This window comes from Camelina sativa, chromosome 11 (genome assembly GCF_000633955.1).
Source record: "Camelina sativa cultivar DH55 chromosome 11, Cs, whole genome shotgun sequence".
In the NCBI taxonomy this organism is placed as follows: domain Eukaryota; kingdom Viridiplantae; phylum Streptophyta; class Magnoliopsida; order Brassicales; family Brassicaceae; genus Camelina; species Camelina sativa.
Genome location: NC_025695.1, coordinates 26,246,580 through 26,271,580, shown reverse-complemented (window position 1 = coordinate 26,271,580; position 25,001 = coordinate 26,246,580). Strand labels below are relative to the sequence as shown.

At 37.5% G+C, this 25,001-nt stretch overlaps 1 protein-coding gene and 2 pseudogenes across 1 annotated transcript; 2 read left to right on the top strand and 1 right to left on the bottom strand.

Moving 5' to 3' along the window:
- LOC104728354 lies at nucleotides 9,104–10,188 on the top strand (annotated as a pseudogene).
- LOC104724280 lies at nucleotides 21,805–22,968 on the top strand (annotated as a pseudogene).
- LOC104724279 (F-box protein At5g39250-like) lies at nucleotides 23,314–24,839 on the bottom strand. Its single transcript, XM_010442739.2, has 2 exons — nucleotides 24,663–24,839; nucleotides 23,314–24,328 (listed from the first exon to the last, which is right to left on the bottom strand). The coding sequence occupies exon 2, from the start codon at nucleotides 24,317–24,319 to the stop codon at nucleotides 23,564–23,566; it is 756 nt and encodes a 251-aa protein (XP_010441041.1). The 5' UTR covers nucleotides 24,320–24,328; nucleotides 24,663–24,839; the 3' UTR covers nucleotides 23,314–23,563.

Below are 25,001 nucleotides of genomic sequence, written 5' to 3'. Positions count from 1 at the left end.
TTTTTTTTTTTTTTTTTTTTGCATTTTAGGATCCTAAAATTTAAGATAACTGTAAAATAGGGTCCAACTTTTTAAAAGTTTTCAATATAGCATATGGTCCAATAACTATTTGAGTCGGGTCTCGTTCCAGTATATATAGAGAAAAAAATAGCATTCTCTATTTTCAGAGATGGATATAGATGTTACACCCCGGTTTCAGGGACAAGCACATAGGTTTAAAATAATTAATTTTGTCACATATGTCACCAAAGTGCAATTATTTTTTCGGTTAAGGGTCCTGAGAGAACTACAAAGTTAAGCGTGCTTATGCTGGATTAGTTTTAGGATGGGTGACATTTCAAGAAATGATTGTCGGAACTATGCGAATCAGGACAAAATAGAGGGAAAGATCATGTGGTGATTTGTAAGGAGTAGGGACGGTAAACAAGTCTTTAAAACCTATCAGATTTAGTAAACCGACCGTCGAACATGGGTGAGCCCACAAGACAGGAGTGGATGTGGAACCCACTAAGAGAGGTGGGCCTATGGTCCGGAAGTGGACATGGGCCACTAAAGAGGTGGCGGTCCGAGCGTTACAAGTGGTATCACAGCCAAATCTAGACGAGTGTGGAGTTGGATGGACTCACACTGTCGGGAGTGACAGTCTTGGTGCCCAACTAGGACGTTGCGATCTGTTAGAGGGGCTGAATTGTGACACCTCAGTTTCAGGGACATGCAGAAACTTTTAAAATAATTGATTTGGCCACATATGTCACCAAAGTGCACCTATCTTTTTGGTCAAGGATCCTGAATAACTCCAAAGTTAAGCATGCTTATGCTGAAGTAGTTTTAGGATGTATACCCTTTCTGGAAATGATTGTTGGAACTGTGCGAGTGAGGACAAAACACACGGAAATATCATGTGGTGATTTGTAGGGACGGTAAATAAGTCTTTAAAGCCTCTTGGACCTAGCAAATCTACCGTCAAATATGGATGGGCCCACGGGCCGAAAATGGATGTGGGATCCACTAAAGAGAGTTGGGCCATGGTTTGGGAGTGGACATAGAGCCACTAAAGAGGTGGCGAACGGGAGTTAAAAGTGGTATCAAAGCTAAACCTAGACGAGTGTGGAGTCGGGTGGACTCACATCGCTGGGTGATGGTCTTGGTGCGCAATAAGGACGTTGTGATCTGTTAGTGGATCTGAATTGTAACACCCCAGTTTAAGGGACATGCATAAAGTTTTATAAGAATTGATTTGACAATCTATATCAGCAAAGTGCATTTATCTTTTCGGTCAAGGGTCCTAAGAGAACTTCAGATAAAGCGTGTCTTTCCTGGAATAGTTTCATGATGGATGACCTTCCGGGAAGTGATTGTTGGAACTGTGCGAGTGAAGACAAACACAGGGAAATATCATGTGATGATTTGTTGGGACGGTAAGAAAGTCCTTAAAGCCTCCCAGACGTAGCAAATCGACCGTCAGATAAGGGTGGTCTCACGGGCCAGTAGGCATGACCATGGTTATGGTTATCACGGTTACGGTTAGAAGTTTTGTTTAACCTTAATAGTAACCGTTTAATAAACTGTTAAACGATTATAGTTAAATCATATTAGTAAAGCGGTTACGGTTATATACAATTACGATTATTTGATAATATGATAAAATTAATATTAATTAATGATATAGTATGGTTGATACTATTTATTTTTAATTGATGTATTTTTAGTGTACTCATATTTCTATATATCATATGATTCATATTAAATAAATAATTGTTAGCATATTTTATTATATTTTAAACACGGTTACGGTTAAAAAAATTACAGTTTAACTGTAAAGCTCCGACCGCCAACTCTTATGGATCCCATGTCCACTTCTAGTCCATGGGCCTCACGTCCTCTTACTAGGCCCGTGAGCCCATCCATATCCGACGGTCGGTTTGCTACATCCGAGAAGCTTTAACACTACAACAAATATGTACATTGATAGCAGACGGATATAGCTCATTTTCCGTCACTGCTATGAAAGATGAGATTTTTTTTCGCTTACTTTTTAATAGCATCTTATTAACGCTATGATAGGAAAATTATGTAGCGGGAAACAAAAGTGACTTTTGTCCGCCAATACTTAGTGAAATTATTCACTTAATCGCCAAATAAAAAAAAAACCCAAAAACTCGACACACTCTCTCTCTCTCTCTCGTTACAACCTAAGCTCAACCTAAGAAGATTTCTTCTTCTAAATTCTCTGTGTGTGCTCAAATTCTTCTAAATTTCTTATCAATTCTTCAGTTTTATCGCCGTTTGTGAAAAGCCCCAATTTCGCCGTTTGTGAAAAGCCCCAATTTCGCCCTAAATCTCCATATCCATCGCAATTGATAGCTCGAATCCATTTTTGAGGCATGTCTTTCTTCTTCCTCCTAATTTCGTTATTTGTTTCGATTATTTGTGATTTCAAACAGCTTTTGATTTCGATAAGGGTCAGATTTAGTTATCTGTTTTGTTAGGGTTCGATTTATCTAGATTTATTTCGTTATCTGTTTTTTAGGGTTCGATTATTTACAGATTTTGAGAATGTGGAGTTTCGAATCCATCTGTTTTGTTAGGGTTCGATTATTTACAGATTTGACTCAAAAATAGCTTTTGGATTTGAGTATTTGCGCCTTCATAAACTGAACGATTTTTTTTTTTTCCCAAGTGTTGGTGATTGAAATGTTGGGGAACTGAAGCTTCTCATTTCTCTGTACTCACACAACAGGTTAGTATCACTCAACCAATAGTTAAACATTATTATTACACACGAATATTGGTGATTGCTATGTTTTGTCCTTTGAGTCTGATTCGTATAAATAGTGATTAGATTAGTGAGATTTTACACAGTTAGATATTGGTTTAAGAGCATCTGTATGTGTCTGAAGTAGTGCAGTATTGTCTGAATTGTTGCTTAATGTGAGCTTTGTATAATATGTATCTCTATTTTATCTATAAAGGTTAAAATTTATATTATAACATATAATGTTGGACAAGGCATGGGTGCATCTATGCAGGTAAGGAATTATATTTCATAATTAGGTTTTATTTTGGGTTTGGATACTTTAAGATGTTCTTTTAGTTATGATTTTTTTCTTTAATTATCCATTGAAGAGCTGATCCTGGTTATAAAAGTGGAGCTTGGAAATTTGTAAGGGATGTGTCTGCGGCTTTAGGTGACATAGAAATGATAATATGTCCTTGTAAAGACTGTCGTAATGTAGTACGACAGTTAAACAGTGTTGTGGTTGAGCATCTTGTAATAAGAGGGATGGATGAGGCATACAAGGTGCATAGTGATTGGTATCATCATGGAGATGTGAAGTCAGTAGATGAATTTCAAAGTAAACCAACTCAGTGGAATGAGGAAGTTTTTGAGTTATATAAAGCTGCTGAATTTTTTGATCAAGAGTTGGCTTTTAGAGGTGACTTAGCTGACCAACCTGTGGGCGACTTAAGTGAGATTGCAGAGGGTGAGGACCAACAAGAGGATGAGTTCCTTGCAAAGATCCGGGATGCTGAAACCCCACTATACCCTAGCTGTTCAAACCACAGCAAGTTATCGGCTATTGTGACTTTGTTTAGGATTAGGCAACGGCTATGTGGCGTTTATTATGAGGCAACGGCTATGTGTAGATCTAGTGCTAAGGATACTTCACAAGTAGTTGATTTGGTGTCATATTATGGGAGAATTACTGACATCATATTGTTGGACTACCATGTGTTCTATGTGCCGATATTTAGATGTAACTGGGCAGTAAAAGGTAATGGAGTTAAAGTGGAAGATGGGTTCACACTTGTTAACTTAAATCAGAGCCAAGTAAGCTTTCAGAAGGATCCGTATATTCTAGCATCTCAAGCAAAGCAAGTATTTTATTCAAGTGAAGATGGATCAAGTTGGTCTGTTGTTATGAGAGGTGCTTCAAGAAGATATAGTAAAGAAGATGTTCAGTCTGGAAATGCAGATATAATTGGTCCATTGCCAGTAGATGTTGACATGGATACTGAAATGGATGAAGCTGAATATGCTAGATCTGATTGTGAAGGCATATATGTGCAAGAGTAGATTCTTGATTCATTTATATATATATATATATATATATATANTTTTTTTTTGTTTTTAAAAAGTCTCTCAATTGAACATGTTTACTTTTATAGTTATGGTGTGAGTGTAAGTGAATGCAGGCAAGGTTTGAGCTTGATGAAGATTGGCAAAGGATATCTGTGATTCACCAGATGGGACATTTGTGGCGATCACACAAGTCTGTCACGGTGAAGGCTATAAATTTGGCTGCAAATAACCAAGAGAGGATGAATTTGAGACCACCAAATATTGGTCCTGTTGATTGGCAAAAATTTGTCAAACTCAAAACTAGTGCTGCATTTAAGGTAATTACTTGTGATTATAATTGTTTAGTAGTTGATTGGTGATTAGTAATTAACATGTTTCATTATTAGGCCGTGAGTGAGAAATATAAAGCAAAAAGAAAGAATCAGATACCTCACACCACTAGTCGTAAAGGGATCAGCAGACTAACAGAAGAAATGGCAAGCATATATACTACAACTATGTTGTTTATTATTATACATAGTGCTTGTACTGTTACTGAAATTTTGTTTTCTGGAACAGAAAGCTGAAAGTGAAGATCCTGTAAATCACCACATGATCTTTCTCTGTGTTTTGTCCTCACTCGCATAGTTCCGACAATCACTTTCCAAAATGTCATCCATCCTGTGACTACTCCAACTCAAGGAGCTTAACTCTGGACTTCTCTCATGACTTCTCTCAGGACCCTTGACCGAAAAGATAAGTGCACTTTGGTGACATAGGTGGCCAAATCAATTCTTTTAAACCTCTCCGCAAGTCTCTAAAATCAGGATGTCACAAATCACCCCCACTAACAGATTGCAACATCCTCGTTGCGCACCAAGACCATCACCCCTGATGGTCTGAGTCCACACAACTCCACACTTGTCTGGGTTCGGCTCTGATACCATTTGTAACGCCTCGACCACCACCTCTTACTGGATCCCATGTCCACTCCTAGTCCATGGGCCCACCTTCCTTAATGGGCCTCACATCCTCTCACTAGGCTCGTGAGCCCATCCTATATGATGGTCTGTTTGCTACGTCTGAGAATCTTTAAAGAATTGTTACCATCCCTACTAATCACCACATGATCTTTCCTGGTGTTTTGTCCTCACTCGCGCAGTTCCGATAATCACTTCCCAGAAGGTCACCCAGCCTAAGGCTACTCCAGCCCACACACGCTTAAATCTGGAGTTCTCTTAGGACCATTGATCGAAAAGATAAGTGCACTTTGGTGACATAGGTGGCCAAATAAATTTTTTTAAACCTCTCTACAAGTCTCTTAAATCAGGGTGTCATAATTCACCCCCACTAAAAGATCACTCACACTGTTTCGACAATCACTTCCCGAAAGGTCACCCATCCTGAGACTACTCCAGCTCAAGCACGCTTAACTCTGGAGTTCTCTCAGGACTCTTGACCGAAAGGATAAGTGCACTTTGGTGACATAAGTGGCAAAATCATTTCTTTTAAACCTCTTAGCAAGTCTCTGAAACCAGGGTGTCAAAATTAACCCCCACTAACACATCAAAACGTCCTTGTTCCACACCAAGACCGTCACCCTCGATGGTGTGAGCTCACTCGACTCTACACTCGTCTGGGTTCGGCTCTGAAACCACTTGTAACGCCCCGACCGCCACCTCTTAATGGGTCCATGTCCACTCTTAGTCCATGGACCCACCTTCCTTAATGGGCCTCACGTCCTTTCACTAGGCCCGTGAGCCCATCCATATCCGACGGTTGGTTTGATTTGTCCAGGAAGCTTTAAAGACTTGTTACCATCCGTACAAATCACCACATGATCTTTTCATGTGTTTTGTCCTAATTCTTTGTTGATCATCATCTTCATTGTGTCCACATTAACATGACCCAAGCGCGCATGCCACTTGGTTGACTTGGTTGATGTTGTTAACTTTAAGCACCATATATTTTCAACTTCTAAAAGAACCTTGTACGATCAATTTTTTTACATGCTTTTCTTCACCAGTAGTTGACCTATTCGATCATAGAGCATAAGTAGATCTTCCTTCATTCTTATTTCACATGCTACTATTGTGGCATGACCAAGGCTTATTATTGTTTTCTTTAACTTTGGAGTGTAATATACAATATGTAGAGCCTTTAGAACCTTTATTTCATCATTTAGAAACACAAAACGAATGGATCCTTTACCTTTTTATATCAATACGAGAATCATCTCCAAATCTCACATTTCCTGTAATTGTTTTATCAAAATCATAGAAAAACAAAGGATTACCGCCCAAAATGTTTGGATAACTCCCAAAATGTCCTCGTCCTCTTATTCTCCATCTAAAACAACCACTTCAGCCTCGTCTCCACCGTAATTAAAACCTCTACCCCCACAGTAGTTTCCTTGGTGATAAGCATACGCGTCACTGTTGACATATATAAATTTGTTCTGATCTTCATGTTGCTCTTCCTTTTCTTCACGAATTCTCTCTTCATATGCTTCCAGTCTTCCAACAATATTCTCAAAACTAGTTGTGTTTAGGCGAGAACTTGTTCAAGAGATACAACAATATGAATGTATTTTCTCCGTGGCAAACTTTTCAGAAATTTCTTGACAAGTTTTGATTTGTCAATAGCTTCTCCAAGAGACGCTGATTTTGAATGATATTTCTGAGAGATGTCCTACAAACACATCAATTGTATTTGTGTCTTTCATCTTAAGTCGATCAAATTCTGCCATCAGAGTTTGTAGACTAGCCTCCTTTACTCTCTCTTCTCCAACATGCCTTGCTTTGATTGCATCCCAAACTGCTTTTGAGGTGTCAAGGTCTCCAACTTGGAGGATCAAAGCTTTGGGAATGAATTGGAACAATAAGGCAATTGCCATATTGTTCTTATCTTCGTTCTTGACTCCAATGAGTAGATCAAGATTCTAAGTTTTATTCTTCTCTATCGACAAAAGTTCTTCCTCACATGCCTTTATCCATACTTTTAGTTCTTTCGCTTCTTGAAAATCACAAGGCTCTTCATTCATCACCATTAACACATATTCACCCTCTGTTTCTGTGATAAGAACATAATCATTCAGATATGCTGGTGTTTGTTTTGGTCTCGTTGATCTCCTTAACTACGGTGGTTATTGTTGCAGCTAAAAACTAATTAGAAATTAGTGGATTGACCCTAACCCTTTATATATTAATGATAGTCCCTTCAAACTTATGATGTGGAACTAGGATTGTATCCCAACAATCTTTACATTTTTGTTTTCATTTTTAATACTTTTTACTTAATCAAGATGATTACATATCCATAAATATTCCCCCGCGTTGTAGCGCAGATCCGATTTTAGTTAATTAGTCATTATATTATTGTAACGCTCTGACCGTCATCTTGCTTAGTGGGTCACATGTCCACTCCCGGCCCATGAGCCCACTTTGATTAGTGGACCCCACATCCACTCCTGGTCTGTTGGCCCACCCATATCCGACTGCTGGTTTTCTACGTCCGGGAGGTTTTAAAGATTTGTTTACCAACCCTACAAATCCCCACATTATCTTTTCCTGTGTTTTGTCCTCACTCGCACAGTTCTAACAGTCACTTCCCAAAAAGTCACCCATCCTAAAACTACTCCAGCTCAAGCACGCTTAACTCTGGAGTTCTCTCAAGACTTTTGACTGAAAACATAAGTGCGTTTTGGTGATATAGATGGCCAAATCAATTCTTTTAGACCTCTTCGCAAACTGGGTGTCACGATTATTAACAGTAGAAAAAAAAATGTGACTTCAGTCAACACCACATTACATTCCTTTTCCATATCATTTTAAATACAAAGGGGGAAATGTTTTCAATTCACAAGATGCAGATTCAAACTTCAATACATGACATTTTACAACCAATTAATTAACATTCCACCATCTTATCAAAATACAGAGAAGACAATGTTTTAACTTCGCCGGATGCAAATTTGACTAAAACTTTATTCACTCCACATCTTATCATTTTATACAAAGACTACAATGTTTCCACTTATCAGGATACAGATTGACTACATAAACTTCAATACATTTAAAAAGATTTTAACAAGTCCATATTTCATGACTTTTTACAACCTATTATTAGCATCTTACATACAAAGATGTCAATTTTAACATTTCTCTGGATGCAGCAGATTGACTACATAAACTTCAATACATTTAAAAAGATTTTAACAAGTCCATATTTCATGACTTTTTACAACCTATTATTAGCATCTTACATACAAAGATGTCAATTTTAACATTTCTCTGGATGCAGCAGATTGACTACATAAACTTCAATACATTTAAAAAGATTTTAACAAGTCCATATTTCATGACTTTTTACAACCTATTATTAGCATCTTACATACAAAGATGTCAATTTTAACATTTCTCTGGATGCAGCAGATTGACTACATAAACTTCAATACATTTAAAAAGATTTTAACAAGTCCATATTTCATGACTTTTTACAACCTATTATTAGCATCTTACATACAAAGATGTCAATTTTAACATTTCTCTGGATGCAGCAGATTGACTACATAAACTTCAATACATTTAAAAAGATTTTAACAAGTCCATATTTCATGACTTTTTACAACCTATTATTAGCATCTTACATACAAAGATGTCAATTTTAACATTTCTCTGGATGCAGCAGATTGACTACATAAACTTCAATACATTTAAAAAGATTTTAACAAGTCCATATTTCATGACTTTTTACAACCTATTATTAGCATCTTACATACAAAGATGTCAATTTTAACATTTCTCTGGATGCAGCAGATTGACTACATAAACTTCAATACATTTAAAAAGATTTTAACAAGTCCATATTTCATGACTTTTTACAACCTATTATTAGCATCTTACATACAAAGATGTCAATTTTAACATTTCTCTGGATGCAGCAGATTGACTACATAAACTTCAATACATTTAAAAAGATTTTAACAAGTCCATATTTCATGACTTTTTACAACCTATTATTAGCATCTTACATACAAAGATGTCAATTTTAACATTTCTCTGGATGCAGCAGATTGACTACATAAACTTTGATACATTTGGAAAGATTTTTAGAGATATGACAAAAATCAGTTCTATTTCTGTACTTATATAGACCCACCCATATTGTTCCCACCAATATTCATCATCAATTAAAGTTAAAGAGAAAAGGTTATCATAAACGAGGTATAATAATCATAAAACTCTTAGAAAAAATGAAATGCAGAATGTTTAATGATAATAACGATCACATGGTTAGTGTCCATGAGTCTTGGTGACATTGGTGATGTAGCCGAAGCACCCGGCGACCCAACCAACGGACTCGACACTTCTTGGTATGATGCACGAGCCACATTTTACGGTGATATCCATGGTAGAAGGCACTCAACGTAAGTTAAAATACTAATATATAATGTCGATACGGGGATCTAAAAAACAAGGCTGTGAATTGATATTACACAGTCACTATTCTTCATTATACATTCAATAGAGGGAGCTTGTGGATACGGGGATCTAAACAAACAAGGCTATGGTCTAGCCACAGCAGCATTGAGCACGGCGCTCTTCAATAATGGGTACACATGCGGGGCTTGTTATGAGATCACATGTGCACACGATCCACAATGGTGTTTGCCCGGATCCATCAAGATCACGGCAACAAATTTCTGTTTACCAGAATACACCAAATCTAGAGACATTTGGTGTAACCCACCACAAAGACACTTTGATCTCTCCCAACCAATGTTCCTCAAGATCGCCAAGTATAAAGCCGGGGTTGTCCCAGTTAGATACAGACGTGTTCCTTGTGCAAAAACTGGTGGTGTAAAATTTGAAATCAAAGGAAACCCGAATTTCTGAACAATCTTTTCATATAATGTAGGCGGAGCCGGAGATATTAAGTTCATGCAAATTAAGGGAGCCCAGACCGGGTGGATAACAATGAGCAAGAATTGGAGACAAAACTGGACCACTGGTGTTGTATTGACAGCTCAGGGTTTATCATTGAGGACTGGGACAAAAGATTTTACTAATGTGATTCCACCGATTTGGGAATTTGGTACTTTTGATGGGAAATTTAACTTTTAGAAGAAATTATATGTATTTTGTTACTTGTGGGTTGTGGCTTACAAACTAGGAGATGTATTGGTTAAAATAATTTTTAAAAAGTGATTTTTGCTTTATGTTACTTAATTTCGTTTGAACCTAAATTTTTTGTTAACGAGAGTAGGTGGACAGGGAATCCGTAATGAACCCACCCAAACAATTCAACCAAATTTAACCAAGATTATTTTTATAAATCATTTGGTTTTCATTATATTAAACATACTAAAAACTGAATAAATAAATATTTCTAAAAATTATTTTCTATTTTTCAAATCTATATTAAATCTAATTAAATCATTATAATAAATAAATAAATCACTTCTTCTCTTTTAAGTTTCCATATCATCACAAACCAAAACAAAGCAAAATTACATCAAATTGATCTGTAACCAAATTGAATTACAAAGAGTTTGTATATGGTCCAATCATTGATCCAAAAATGACAATGGCTGACTTATTGATTGAGAACAAACGAGCATGGGACCTATTATTTTTGAAGGGGTCTTAACACCAGAGGACCAACAGCTTGCAGCTGAACTATATTTATCCCAACACGCCGAGAATGACACTTATGAATGGACATACACAAACAATGCTTGCTACTCTGTCCAATCAGGTTATTGGGTTGCTAATCATATTGGCCTCGCTGAAGATAAAATGATACCGCCACTAAATGGATCAGTGCTGTTGAAAAACGACATCTGGAAAACGAATCTTGCTCCAAAGCTACATCATTTTTTGTGGAGATGCTTATTTGGTGTTCTAGCTACAAACTTACAACTCTGTTCATGGACTATCCCACTGGATCCGACCTGTTGATGTGTCTGTATTTTATAGGATTTTAATCTTGGTTTTCACACCTGTTTTGAGTTTTTTTGTTAGGTCTTAGTGTGTTTTTAGAGTCTTTTTAGTCTTGTGTGAGTCTTTACAGGTTCTAGGTGACTTTGGAAGGAATCTGAGCGCTTTGGGGACGAAAATATGCATCTGGAGTTGGATTAGTTGAAGATTGATCGGGCTAACAAGCAGATGGTGTGAGAGCAGAAAAAAAATATTCTTGATCGGCTGATCTACATTCGGATCGACCGATTCCGAGCCCGACGCAACTTTTCTTTTTTCGTTTTAAAACCGACTTTTAGGGTTTTATTTTACTATTTAAGCATGAGGCTCGACCTCTAGAAAAATAACTTTTATTCTACGCAGCTTTTGAGTACTTGTAAACTTGGGAGAAGATCTCTAATCCTTTGTATCTCTTTGGAGAAGAATTCTGAACCCTTTTATTTCTTTTTGCAAATCAATTATGTCTTCTTCATCTTTGATTTGCTGTTCTTTTATCTCCATGTCTGAGTAGTTTATCTATTGGGTTTCGGGTTTCAAAAGGGGTTTCATGATTTTCTAAACTTAGGTTGTTAGATTTGGGGATTGATCTATTGTGTTCTTCATCTATTGTTGTTCTTATTGCTTAAGCTAGATTAGCTACCTAGTTTATGATCATAGGTTTAATTCATCTAGGCATCAAAAGTGTTGTTGAATTGCTTGAAAGAACATAGGTGAGCAAGGTGATCCTTAGCCAACGAAGGTTGAAGTTAAGGCACCTTGTGAACAAAATCAAACTTGAACTTATTGCTTGCTAGGATTGTTTAGATTCAAACGACGGTTTAGAGTTTCATCAATACCTTGCATAAATAACTAATGCTACGATAGTAGGTTAGTTTTACATTCGAGATTTGAGTTCAAGATCGGTATCTAATGCTTTCCCAATCTGACACCTAAATTTAGTGATCATAACTCCCAACTGATTCCCTGCGCCCAATACCTTCTCTTGATTTTTACAAACCCTATTTATTTTCTGTTTTAATTCGGTTACTTGCAACACAAACTTTTCTTTGCTTTAGCTATACTCGGTCTATATAATTTTATAGTGCATCGCTTGGTCTCTGTGGATTCGACCCTGAAGTGCTACGACGACACCACTAGATCGTGGTTGAGTGCACATTGGGTTTTAATTGACCTGTGATCACCTGTCACCGATGCTGCATAGATGAAGAGACGATAAACCATATGTTCTTCACCTGCACCTATGCCCAAGTTGTTTGGAGATTAGTACAATGGCAAATCGGCGAACAGATCATCTTTTCAGAGTCTCTTGAAGATAATGTTCGCAATCTAATAACCATTACAAAGCATTCATCCTTCCAGCCTCAAAATAAGATCTTACCATTGTGGATCCTGTGGCGAATCTGGAAATTGAGAAATGACTTTGTCTTCAAAAAACTTTCCCAAAATCCAGACTCTATCTTTGAGAAGGAGATCCAAGATTTGAATGAATGGTTAGAAGACTCTGAAATTCAGAATCCTACACCAAATCATATACTTGTTGTACCTACCACGGTAACTCGAGATAAACGTTGGACATCACCCCCACTAGGTTGGATCAAATGCAACTTTGATAGTGGCTAGGTTCAAGACAAAGACTTTACAAATACAGGTTGGTTATTTAAAGACGAGAAGGGTCGGGTCATCTCATCAGGTTGAGCCAATCTCCCACCTTCACTTTCTTCATTGCAGGCTGAAGCATTGAGATTTCTGCATGTCCTCAAATTATCATGGAGCAAAGGATATCGATATTTATGGTTCGAAGGAGAAAACAAAGAGCTGACTAATCTAATTTATACAAGCATGGATCATCATAAGCTGGGAACCCTCCTGTTCGATACTTGGTTTTGGATGCAAAAGTTACCCCACTGCTCTCTGGATCATGTCAACCGCGAAAGAAATGCTGCTGCTGATGCTCTTTCCCTTTATAGTTTAAGTACTATATCACTGTCTCATACATTCTCATCCCCACCTATGTGGCTTATGAACTACTTGTATTAACCTTTCACGATCTAATAATAAAAATGTTAGATGTTAAAAAAAAAAAGAGTTTGTATATCAAATCGAGTCACTTTTAACCAAACCAGAAAAGAAAAAAAATGTCCAGCTAAATCAAACCTCTTTTCCTTTTTTCTTAAATAAATATTTTTTCCATTTAATTTTTGTTTGTCTCATGTATCTGAGTTTCTTCCATCTACTTTGCCAATAGGCAAGCCACTATGACCACAATGGTCTTTGCCCGACCGATCAAGACTTCTATTCAGTGTCCACCAGATTACACCAGGGTTATTATAGTGAATGTTTGTGCAACCCAAAACAACAATTTGATCTCTGCAACCAATGTTAGTTAAAACCGACACTTACAAATCGGCGGGCCCGCAGTTGCAACGTCCCTGTTAGATATATATGAGTTCGTTGTGAGAAAATGCGAGGTATCAGCTTTCAAATCACGGGAATTCTCTTATGATCTAACTGTAAAATGTAGGAGATGTTAAGGCCATGCATGTTAAGGTAACGAAGTCCGAGTGTATAATGAAAAAGAAGAGTGTGAGTGAAATCTTAATGGGCATCATAAGTCTACGAGTTTGCTGGAACAAGGCGGATGTTGTTCCATGTAAAAGGAGTATTCATCAAGCAAAAAGTGATGACGCAGATTTGGCGTCAACTGGAGTGATGACAAGGAGGAGATCACGGAGTACATTCTGGTTGAGAAGAAGATATTCTCTTGGTGATTTGGAGGCATCCAAGATCGTGTGATCCAACCTAGAAGATCCATTACGTCCTATGACTATAAAAGGGAGACGACAAGGATCAGCTAGGGTTAGCCGTTTTGAGAAGAGAAAAAGCTTGAGAGAAGTTTTTCTTTGAGAGAGAGTAAGTTTACTCTGTTTATGGTAAACTAGATAGATAAGGAGAAGTTGTTCTTTTGATCTGTTCTAGTTAAGGGGTAGAAATCTCAGGTGGCAATCTAAAGTATTTTAGGTGTTGTGTAAATCCAATCAAGAGAGTTCTAAACTACTTGATCAGATTTCTAATAAAGTGAAAAGCTCAGTGATTCTGAGTATTTGGTTTATTCTTAGGTTCATCCCATTTTCAATTGGTATCAGAGCGGGCATCTGAACCAAGTTGTATCTTAACAACAGGTGAGGATTCTGCGGAAGGGATCAACAATAACAAAGAGTATGCTGCAATTGGAAGATCAATCATGCTTGAAAAGCAAATTATGGTCACTGGAAAATGAAGATGAGAGCACTCATTCGTGGACTTGGAAAAGAGGCATGGATTGCAACTAACCTAGGATGGACTCCACCAGTAATAAAGACTGAAGAAGCAAAGGACGTTCTGACTTGGAAAGAGGCATGGACTGCAGGCCCACGAGCTTTAAATCACTGATGGAAAGAACAACGCCTCAAAAGGGGTAGCTTTCACCGCATCTGGTGACAATAAGGAGATTCAAACGCTGAAAGAGGAAATGAGTCTAATGGCAAAGAACTTCATTAAAGCCTTGAGGAGAGTTGAAAAAGGAAATTGGGTAAGAAATCAAGGTGGTGGTCATGACAGAGACAGAGAAAGGAGTGGGAAGAAACATGAAATTCAGTGTCACGAAAGCCATGGCTATGGACACATGAAAGCTGAATGTCCGTCTTTAAAAAGAAAAGAACTAAAGTGTTCAGAATATAGAGGAGTTGGACACACAAAGTTTGATTGTGTAGGATCTTCTGCCAAAAAGGATAAGTAATATAATGCGGAAAGTGAGAGTGAGTCAGAAGAAGATGACTCATCAGATGAATGCACTGGTTTTGTGGCTTTTATGGGAAGCCTGAAGAGTGAAGATGAAACCACAGACAGTGAGTTGGACACATGAAGCGAGGGATAGATGTCTGATAAAGATCTAGATGCATCGAATGTAGATGTTGAATGTGAATTCAGGAATCTGTATGATGAATGGTTGACTCTAGGAAAGGAGAAGCTGCCATGGTTGGAAGAAAAGATCAAGCTTTAAAATCAGAATGATCAGCTGACAAGGGAACTCACTGTAGAATCAGAGAAAAACAGAGTTCTTTCTCAAGAGTTAAGCGAAACCAAGAAAAAGATCTACATGATGAATAAAGGAACAAAGGATCTTGAAAACATCTTAGCTGTATGGAGAGTTGGTAAGTCAAATTTTGGCTTAGGCTATCATGAAGGAGGATCAAGTGGGAACACTAAGTTCGTGAAAATTCAGAATGCACACTTGAATCTTACTCACTCTCAAGCAGTAAACAAACCAAGTTTTGTTCCAGCAAGACCAATTGTTGTGATACTGAGCAACCACCATCAGAGGATTATCTGAAGCTATGAGTGCTATTATTGTGGACGCCATGGGCACATCAAAAGGTACTGTTACAAATATGTGGATAAAATTAAACAGTTGCTGAAACAGGGAAAGTGCTATCCGCATAGGAAAAGAGAGATGCAAATGTATGTTCCCAAATCTGAATGGTTGTGTAATGTTGCATATACGTCATCTGAAGCCATGTCTACCAAACCGTGGTATTTCGATAGTGGTGCCTCTAGATACATGACAGGGAATGAAGCACATCTAAACAGCTACTCAGATGTCAGAGAGAGCAAAGTCACTTTCGGAGGAGGAGCAAAAGGAAAAATCAGAGGAAAAGGTGACTTAACTGATGCTGAGAAGCCACCGCTTACAAATTTCTACTTTGTAGAAGGGTTGACAACAAATCTAATCAGTGAGAGTCAGCTGTGCGATGAGGGTCTAACAGTAAGTTTCAACAAGGTAAAGTGTTGGGCAAACTATGAGGATAATCGAACAGCTCTTTTAAGAATCCGAACTGGTGACAACTGTTATATGTGGGAAGAAGCCAAGAATTGTTTCAGAGCTGAGAAAGATGATCCAGTCCTATGGCATCAACGCTAAGCACATGGATGTTAGAAGTCTCTCAAAGCTGGTCAGCAACGATATGGTCAAAGGAGTTCCGAATCTCAAACATGTCGATAAGATTGTCTATGCAGCATGTAATCAGGGAAAGCAGATTAAAGTGCATCATAAGAGGGAAGAAGGAATACAGACAACACAAGTCTTGGACTTAATTCACATGAATCTAATGGGGCCTATGCAAGTTGAAAGTATAGCTGGTAAACGCTATGTGTTTGTCCTGGTTGATGACTTCTCTCGATATACTTGGGTAATATTTATCAGAGAAAAGTCAGAAACAGCAGAAAGTTTCAAAATCCTTGCATTACAACTGAAAAATGAGAAAAAGATGAGAATCAAGCAGATCAAAAGGGATCATGGAGGGGAATTTCAAAATGCTGTCATCAATCAGTTTTGCGAGTCACAGGAAATCTTTCATCAATACTCAGCACCCAGAACACCTCAGTCAGATGGAGTAGTAGAGAGAAAAAAAAGAACCCTGTAGGAAATGGCCAAAGCTATGATCCATGGAAATGGAATTCCTAAAACTTTTTGGGCAGAGGCGATCAATACTGCTTGCTATGTGATCAACATAGTTTATGTGAGAATTGGTTATGACAAAACTCCATATGAGATTTGGAAGGGGAAGAAGCCAAACCTCAGCTATTTTCGAGTATTTGGATGTGTGTGTTACATTCTTAACGACAAGGTCCAGCTTGGTAAGTTCGATTCTCGAAGTGAAGAAGGTTTCTTCTTGGGTTACTCTCAGAACAGTACTGCGTATCACGTCTGGAATAAAAAATGGTCGAGAATTGAAGAATCGATGAATGTGGTCTTTGATGATGGGAGCACACCAGTTGTTCATATCTTGCCTTAAATGGTCAGTCAAGTTTTGAGTGATAATCCAAGAATTCAAGAACATGCAACTGAAACTACACACGAACAACAAGAGAAGGCTGAGTCAGATGATAACTCAGAGGATGAAACTCGTCCTTTGCATGTTCACAAGAATCACTCAGCAAAAGATGTGATTGGAGATCTGAATGATGATAGAAAAACTAGGGGAATCAAAAAGAATTACAAACTGATGGCCTCATTTGCTTGCTTTGATCTGGTTATGTTCTCCTGCTTTGTGTCCATGTTTGAACCTAACAATGTCCAAGAGGATCTCGAGGTCTATTTTTGGACTCTTGCTATGCAAGAAGAGTTAGAAGAGTTTGTTCGTCATGAAGTGTGGAAACTTGTACCACGTCCTCCAGACGTAAATGTCATAGGAACGAAATGGATCTTCAAGAACAAGAGTGATGAAGAAGGGAACATCACCAGAAAGAAAGCTCGTCTGGTCACACAAGGATATACGCCGGTTGAAGGTGTTTTTCGATGAAACCTTTGCTCCAAACACAACTACTATGGATGAGACAAATGGCATCTGACTATGGTATGTCTATTTCCTACACCTCTCTTGAGTGTGTGATAATAAAAGTGCAATACATCTTTCTAAGAATCCTGTTCAGCATTCTAGAACTAAGCACATTGACATTAGGCATCATTTTGTTCATGAACTAGTTGAAAACTAACAAGTTGTCATTGAGCATATATCTACAGAACTTCGACTTGCGGATATTTTTACCAAGCCTTTGGACCGCAACACATTTGTGCACTTGCAAAAGTCCTTGGGTGTGTGTGAGCTCTAACCATCAGCCTTTTGGGCATGTGTTGAGACAGGGGGAGGATGTACAGTGTCTCGGTTTGTTTTATATTAAAAAAAAATTCAAAGTTTTCCTCACGAGCTGATTTGTTTTCATCAAGGGAAAAAGCTACTCTTCAAGGTTTAGAACTACTGAGTGAGTGACATGTGTGACAGGCAATGTATGGAGAATGTGTACGAAGCGGTAAAGTGCAAAAAGGAGCAGTAAGATGCACTTTACTGCATAAGATGAAGCCAATGCTTATCTTAGACTCGAGGGACAAAAGAGAAATCTTGTCAATAACTCGAACGAACAAAGAATAAAATCTTGTTCGTCCCATGGGAGGAAAATTCAAAAAAAAAAAACAACAACGAAAAAAAAAAGGAGAAAAGTCAGCCATCCAGATAAAGACTTCAAAATGAAATCCTGGCTGTAAAGTCACCTCTAATTTCCCCCCATTGCAGGAAGGAGCAGTAAGAAGCAAAAAAAAAAAAAAAACAGCCTGCATATTGCTTCATAGTCTGTGACACTTCCTCACTTGAGGATTCTCCTGCACTCTAAGGTATGCAGATGTGAAGACTACTCTGGATGGAACAACACTCGTGTTGTTTTTTTCGTCAGTGGATACTCCAATTTTCAAAGTGTGTTTGTTTGAGAATTGTATCATTCTTTCCTCCTGTGTCCCACATCCTCGCTATGGGAGAGACGGTTGTTTTTACACTTACTGATGGGGATTGGTGACGTATTTGCAGTTCATATAGGCTCTGCTTGTTTCCGTTAAGCTCATTCAAATTCTTATCCTAGCTCATTTCTGCGATTAAAAATTGATAGTTTGTGCTGGTTATGTTCTGAATATGAAGATTGGTTATATCCGGTTTAATACCGGTTTGCACTAATTTTTGGTTTTAATTTTTCATTGTTCACGAGATATTTCGGTTCGGTGTTTGGATGCTGGGTTTTTATGCTAATCCTATTTTCTGTGTTGTCCCACATTTCTCTAAATCCTAACAATACCGCGAACCCGTGCTTCTCTGAAACGCTCGATTGCGGATCGAATGCAGCTGTGAGACTCTGATAGTTCGATTGAAGAGGTGCCCCCAAAGCTTCCTCGGCATTTCCCATCACCGGCGGCTACTGGTTCTACCTCCTCACCGGCTATTTCTTCGTCGCCGCCTTCCAAAACCCCTGTTCCTGATCTTTCTCGTCCTCCAATCAATGATCCTTATCCAGATCTGCTGCGTAATTATATGAATTCACGCGGAAAACCTCCATATGATTCATCTGACCAGAGTAGCATTCATCGATATCATCAATTTAAAAAGGATGTGGCGGATCCATCACTTTAGCAGCCACCGTACCAGCTGATGAACCTTCGATTTCTCACCTCTTACGATATTTCTCGGTATAGTGATTTTCAGCGTAGAGAGGTTCATGATCAAAGGTATGTGCCTCGAGGCCCTCGTGAAACTGCTGCTGTTATGCGTGTAATAGAGGTGAATCATCTAATGGATATTGTTGTCGATATTGAGCCGTATGTCAAAGAGGTGATTTTGGAATTCTATTCCAGTTTTCACATCTACAACAATGTGACAAAAAAGACTCCTCTCTATGTGCGGCGGAAAATGTATGAGTTTTCTCCTCAGATGATCAACAAAGCTTTTAGAACTCCAGCAATTAAGTGGCATTCCAAGTCTGAGACTGAGCGAGTAACTCTCACCAAACATGCTTTGGCAAAGTATCTCTCTGGTGAGAAAGTTGTAACCTGGAAGGACCTACAGACGTCTGTGATGTCTAAGACACTGGCTGGATTATATCTGATATGTTGCTTGAATTGGATTCCTTCGACTAATAATTCCAATGTCACCATTGATCATGCCAAGCTTCTGTACTTGTTGGACAACAAGATTCCTTTCAATTTTGGCAAGTTAGTCTACGATCAAGTGGAACGAGCAGCCAGGTTTCCTATTCAAATCCAGAATGTTCTGCCTTTTCCTAATTTGATTTACAGGGTTCTTCGTTTTCAAAGGGAGATTGATCTTGAGTGGTATTAAAAACCATCACCAGGGCCAAAGAAATTCAATCCTGAAGTACGAGGGGGTCTAGGTGTTTTTAAATGTCGTGGTGACTTTGTCTTTGGACGATCCCTGGGTGCTGACTTGCGGTATATTTCCCTCTGCTTTTGGATATGGCAACTCGTCTAGAAGGTTTGTTCTCTTTTCCTCCTGCGGTTGTTTCTTTGTATCTGTGGTGTTATCGTTTTTTACTCAAGTGTGTCCATCAAGTTGGGGGAGATTATGGTTCTTTCCCTCACCCTTCAAATGATCAGACTCATAGAGTGAATACTGATAGTGAGGCTCAAGGTTATGAACCGAAGGCTGATGACACTGATGCTGAAACTGAGCCTATTGATGAAGATGGGTCTGATACTTACTCTGCTTATAGGAACTTTGACCCTGAGTATGATGAAGAGGGTTTTGAAGAGGTTGGGTCTGATGGATAGAAAGTCTGTATCAGAGGGGTAGTTTAGAACTTAGGGGAGTGATCTGGTGTTTTCTTGTTAACTCTGAGAACTTGCGTGTGTAATGGTTGTTTCTGGACACAGTTTATTTTCGTAATGAAGCTAGTATTAACATCTTTTGGTCTTTGAACCTTGTTATTATTAACGCGATATGATGTGTGCTTGTGAGTGTCCAAGAGTTTGCCTGTAGGAATGCTTGAAACGACAAATTGAATAAAAAAAAGGGGGAGATTGTGTGTGCAACCTTTTTATGGGCATCAAAAGTCTACGAGTTTGCTGGAACAAGGCGGATGTTGTTCCATGTAAAAGGAGTATTCATCAAGCAATAAGTGATGACGTGGATTCGGCACCAACTGAAGTGATGACGAGGAGGAGATCACGGAGTACATTCTGGTTGAGAGGAAGATATTCTCTTGGTGATTTGGAGACATTACTATGTTTATGGTAAACTAGATAGATAAGGGAGAAGCTGTTCTTTGGATTTGTTCTAGTTAAGGGGTAGAAATCTCAGGTGGCAATCTAAAGTAATTTAGGTGTTGTGTAAACCCAATCAAGGGAGTTATAAACTACTTGATCAGATTTCTAATAAAGGGAAAAGCTCAGTGATTCTGAGTATTTGGTTTATTTTTAGGTTCATCCCATTTTCAAAGAGTTGGGGACAGATTGGGACCAGTGGTGTGGTGTTGATCGGACAATGTTTATCCTAAAGGATCTCAACAAGTGATGGATTAACCATCTCCATAGTCATCTCCAACACGAAAGACTTGTGTTGACGTGACACCACCAAATAGGAAATGTCCGTGGACAGACTTTTGATGGGAAGATTAACTCTTAGGGTAATTGTATGAGTTTAATATGCTAGCTAACGCATGCAACAACCAATCAAGAAGTAAGAATTATTGGTAAGTCTATTTGTAAAATAATCAAGAATTGGAATTTTTAGAATTACTTGTCTACGAATTCCTATATTCTGTGTGAATTCTTGTGATATTGGTTTGATGATCTTTTACTTCTATTACAATACTTATTTAAGTGTTTCTTTATAAATTTTCAAGAAATACTTATGCTTCCATTTTGTTTTTATATATACCTTTCCTACTAATGAATATGGTTAACTTTTTTAATTGGATGTCATTTTTTAAAATTCATGAAAACAAAAATATATCATTATATCAGAAGTGAAAAAAGAAATGGGACTTCACTCCACATTTCATGACATTTTACAACTTATTAACATCGTACCTTCAAAAATGCAAAGAGGGCAATGTTTTCCCTTCTCAAGATGCAGATTGGCTACATAAACTTCAACAAGTTTAAAAAGATTTTAATAAGTCAACATTTCATGATTTTTTACAACCTATTTACATCTTACATATACAAAAATGGTAACATTAACACTTCTTAGGATGCAGATTGACTACATAAACTTCAATACATTTGGGAAGATTGTAAAGATATGACAAAAATCAGTTATATTTCTCTAGTTATATATACCCCCACGGCCCCACCCATATTGTTCCCATCAATATTCATCACAAATTAAAGTTAAAGTGAAAGGTTATCCAAAAAAAGGAAAATAAATTAATAATATCAGGAAACTCTCAGAAAAAATGATATATGTTGAATGTTTTATGATAATAATGGTGACGTGGCTCGTGTCCATGAGTCATGGTCAGATTGGTGATGTAGCTGAAGCACCCGGCATCCCAACCAACGGACTCGACACTAATTGGTATCCACATATTACGGTGATATCCATGGTGGAGACACTCAACGTAAGTTACTAATATACTGTCGAACTAATTATTAATCTGATGTTTTGTTTTAAAAAAATATTGTATAAACTGTTTAAAATTCTAATTTTTGCATTTATTATATACTTTCGTACTTTTAATATAATATATTGGTTTTCGTTTTTGTTTATAAAATATTTTTACAAAGAATAATGCAAAATACCAAATAGTTTATTATTCCGTTTCCATTTTCAATTGACCAAAGATATTTTAAATATATATAAAGATATATAATTCATTTGGAAGACCATAATTATATAAGGTACTCACTTTTTTCTTTATACATGTAATAGATGGAGCTTGTGGATACACTGACAAACCAGTCTATGGTCTAGCGACGGCGGCATTGAGCACGGTGCTCTTCAACAACGGGTACACTTGCGGGGCTTGTTACGAGGTCATGTGTGCGCCTAATCACAGCAACAAATTTATGTCCACCAGAATCCGCTTGGTGCAACCTACCAAACAAACACTTTGATCTCACTCTACCAATGTTCCTCAAGATAGCCCAGTACAAAACCGGGATTGTCCCGATTAAATACAGGCGTGTTCCTTGTTCTAGAGCCGGAGGTATCAAGTTTGAAACCAAAGGAAACCCTTATTTCCTAATGATATTGGCATACAACGTAGGAGGAGCCGGAGATATAAAAGCGATGCAGGTCAAGGGAAGCAAGACCGGGTGGATAACAATGAGCAGGAATTGGGGACAAAATTGGTCCATTAATGCTGCTCTGACTGGTCAGAGTTTATCATTGAAGGTTACGACGAGTGATGGGATTACAAAGGTTTTTAATAATGTGATGCAATCGAATTGGGGATTTGGACAGACTTATGATGGGAAAAGTAACTTTTACGAAAAATGATAGTATGAATTGTTTTAAGTGGTGGCTTACAAGTTACAAGTTACCACTAACAGGTGTATTAGTTACAATAATTAAAAATAATTAAGATATTATCTATGTAAATTTTTAATTCCTCCATTTGATTTTAAACTAAAGATTTAACCAGAACTAGATAGAGGTAGATAAGGAAACAGATATGAACCAAACCAAAATCATTAAACTGAATCGAACCGAAATATGTTTATAAACTGTTTCATTTCATTATTTTAAAACCAAAATTCATTAAATATTACTTTAAAGTTATATATGGTCTAAATATGTATGATCATATTAAACAACAATAAGTTTTTACCTTTTTATCATAAAAAAACTCGAACAGAAATAAACCAAAATTGCATTCAACCGATTTGAAATTAAACTGTAGTATATATCATGTAATACCAAACCGAAAAAAAATACTATACAGTTTTGGGTCTTTTTGACATGGTATTTCGCTTTGTAGTATGAAATTATTCAGTTTTCTATTTCCATTGTTCCGTAAGTAAGAACACTTTGAGTTATTTGAATTGCAGCAAATGAAAAAACCAAAACTAAATAATTAAAAGAGTAACAAAAAAAAATTTCAAACTACTATAAAAGAAAAATTAACATATGCAGTAGAAAGAATAGTACTTGGCGTAAACGATGTTTGTGTGTAACAGACCTGAGAGTGTTAAGCTTTGTATTCACTTCCAATCAAGCATGTCAAGAAGCCACAAAACCTCATCTTTAGTGTCAGCAACATCATTGAAATCCAACTGAATCCCGAAAACGTCGAGTAAGCCATCATTCATATCCTCGACATCCATGAAAAGCAAAGAGATCCATGCTCGTATACCGGATATAAAAGGGTAATAAGGAGATAAGTCTAAATACTCAAAGGCAAGCGCTCGGTACGATGAACGGTCTATATAATCAAAAACAGATCGGTTGATGATCCGAGCAACCTTACTCGAATCATTCCTTGCCACAAGCAAAGAGACACTAACCGACTGGTTTAACGGAATAGTGAATCTTGGCTCAGCGGGAACAACCATCTTGTAATCAGGTCTCTCTAGGTGAGTTCTAAGAACATTGCTGATCCCTAATGGTAACGTTTTCATCCCGCTGTCCAAAGCCACGCCAGGTATTAACCCTGAGAAAACAAGTTTATCTTCCGACCACATATCGATAAAGAACTCCAAGTTCTCGAAAGAGAGACGCGGAGGAGGGAGAGCACGGTTCACCCGCCGCTTACTAAACATCTGATACATCTTGTAGTATGTCTCAGCAGGAGGCTTATGCCGTTTACAAACTGAAGGCCATCTCTTTGCACATTGACATTTCCAGTAAAAATCGTCACTCGCTATATCTCTCCATTGTTTGCTTACACCCATACAAGCCGCGAGATCTTCGCCTTCTAGCAATGGGAACACATTCTTCAATATTTCTTCACATAACATCTTCAACAACTGTAACACAGAGCATATGAATTGTAACCAAAGATCTGTTTTTTTTTTTTAATTTCATGTCTAGAAACCCAATTGCTAAAAGATCACAATTGGTTGGTTCAATGATTTAAGAAGAAGCAAATCAAATTTTCATCAATTTATGATGATTGAACAAAGCTAAGGGCGAGTAAGAAGATCCATTACAGAAACAAAAATTTTGAGACACACAAGAGAAGTAGAAATAAATCAAATACGAAATTTCAACAGTTTTAATAAAAGAGGACACGATCATCGTCGAAACCAAATCAGGAAGATGAAGATTTCACTAACATCAACGATACCAAAATGAACTAACCTTTTTTTTTACATGATCTGGAGACGAAATCTGGATCAGATAAAGTAGGATTCGACAAGTAAAGTGAAGAAAACTTAATTTTCTGGGAAATTAGGGGAAGAAGAAGCCATCATCGTGTTCAGAGGAAAAATGATGATTTAAGAATAAGATTAAAAAAAAAACAAAAAAAGTAATAAAAAGGCCTAAAGCCCAATATAGAAACTAGCCCATAGAGGAGCCCAAGATAATTATTTTAATTCTCATTTTTTTCGTGTTGTTGCGTACGGTAGAGGAGGTAATTTTTTTTTTTTTTTTTTTTTTTTTTTTTTTTTTTTTTTTTTTTTTTTTTTTTTTTTTTTT